This window comes from Capra hircus, chromosome 29 (assembly GCF_001704415.2).
Source record: "Capra hircus breed San Clemente chromosome 29, ASM170441v1, whole genome shotgun sequence".
Taxonomy (NCBI): Eukaryota; Metazoa; Chordata; class Mammalia; order Artiodactyla; family Bovidae; genus Capra; species Capra hircus.
The window spans coordinates 26109241-26111292 of NC_030836.1; the positions used below are offsets into that span (position 1 = coordinate 26109241).

The following is a 2052-nucleotide window of genomic DNA, read 5'->3' on the forward strand; positions in this document are numbered from 1 at the left end:
GTGCCTGTGTGTGCCTGTGTGTGTGTGTGTGTGTGTGTGTGTGTGACAGGGACAGAAAGAGAGAGAGAGAGAGAGAGAGAGAGAGAGAGAGTGAGAGGGATATAAGAGAGAGAAGATGAAATCGCTTTATCTCCTTTTTCAAGAGAGGTTTGTGGTAAGCAAAGTTGAGTATGACTTGTATAATGCAGTTCTCAGTTCTCAATAAAATGTTGGATGCTCTTGACATTCCCATAGAGAGAGAGAGAGAGAGAGAGAGAGAGAGAGAAAGAGAGAGAGACCAAAAGCCTGGAGAAATGACGAACATGAGCCTAGTGACAACGTTCATCCTCATGGGCCTTCCCCATGCGCCAGAGCTGGACATGCTCCTCTTTGGGATCTTCCTGGTGACCTATGTCCTCACTGTGGTGGGGAACCTACTCATCCTGCTGGTGATCACAGTGGATCCCCGTCTGCACACCCCTATGTACTATCTTCTGAGCAACCTGTCCTTCATTGACATGTGGTTCTCCACAGTCACTGTGCCCAAAATGCTGATGACCCTGGTGTCCCCAGAAGGTAGTCCTATCTCCTTTCCCAGCTGTGTGGCCCAGCTCTACTCCTTCCACTTCCTGGGCAGCACCGAGTGCTTCCTCTACACCGTCATGGCCTATGACCGCTTCCTGGCCATCAGTTACCCGCTCAGGTACGCCAGTATAATGAATGGGAGGATGTGTGCCATCCTGACCACAACCACGTGGCTCAGTGGCTCTGTGCACTCTGCTGCCCAGACCACCCTGACGTTCCATTTGCCCTTCTGTGGACCCAACCAGATCCAGCATTACTTCTGCGATGCACCACCCATCCTCAAACTGGCCTGTGCAGACACCTCTGCCAATGAGTTGGTGATCTTTGTCAACATTGGGGTGATGGCCTCAGGCTGCTTTCTCCTGATAGTGCTGTCCTACGTGTCCATCGTCCATTCCATCCTGAAGATCCGCACCTCAGAGGGGAGATGGAGAGCCTTCCAGACCTGTGCCTCCCACTGCACTGTGGTCCTTTGCTTCTATGGTCCCCTTGTTTTCATTTACCTGAGACCAGGCTCCAAGGAGGCTGTGGACAGGATTGTGGCTGTTTTCTACACTGTGGTGACGCCCCTTCTGAACCCTGTGGTCTACACCCTGCGGAACAAGGAAGTGAAGAAAGCTCTGTTGAACTTAAAGAAGTGCATTCACAGAGCAAATAATCTCTGTAATGAAGATACACTCACTTAACCAAGTTAGTAATATAAATTTGTGATCAATAAGAAGTGTATTACAGTTATATTTCTCCGTGTTTAACTTTATCCAAACCTGCTACTCAGGAATATTATTTTTACAAATGTTTCTGAGGAATTTTATTATAGAAACTATATTATATTTTTGAACATGATTTTCCAGTTTATTAATTTAGTAAAATGAAAACATATATTGTCTTAAACTGCATAGCTCCTTATAATATGATTTGGTTTAATCTTTTTTTTTTAATTGAAGCATTATAATTTTTGTTTTAGGGTATAGTTGATCTAAAATGTGTTAGTTTCAGGTGTACAGCATAGTGATTCAGTTATACATATATATATATTCATTCTTCTTCAGATTCTTTTCCCACTTAGGGTATTAAAGAATATTGAATAAAGTTCCCTGGGCTATATAGTAGGTCCTTGTCAGTTATCTATTTCATATATAAGTAGTGTGTGTGTGTGTTTGTATTAAACCCAGGGTCTTCCCTCTCCCCTTTCTCTCCTACCATGTTTCTCTTTTGGTAACCATATTTTTGTTTTTGAAATCTGAGCTGTCAGTTCCTCTATGTCATTTTAGAAATTAGATTTTACAAGTGAGTCATATCATTTGATATTTATCTTTCTTTGTCTGACTTACTTCACTTAGTATGAGAATCTCTGGGCCCATCCATATTGTTACAAATGGCATTATTTCATTCTTTTTAATGGTTGAGTAATATTCCATTGTATATATGTACCACATCATCTTTTTAAAAAAATTAATTAATTTTTTTAATGGAAGGATAATTACTTTA

The 2052-nt window shown here is 41.9% G+C and overlaps 1 protein-coding gene across 1 annotated transcript; it reads left to right on the forward strand.

Moving 5' to 3' along the window:
- On the forward strand, positions 294-1250 carry LOC102171954 (olfactory receptor 10G4-like). Its single transcript, XM_005699554.2, has one exon. The coding sequence runs from the start codon at positions 294-296 to the stop codon at positions 1248-1250; it is 957 nt and encodes a 318-aa protein (XP_005699611.2).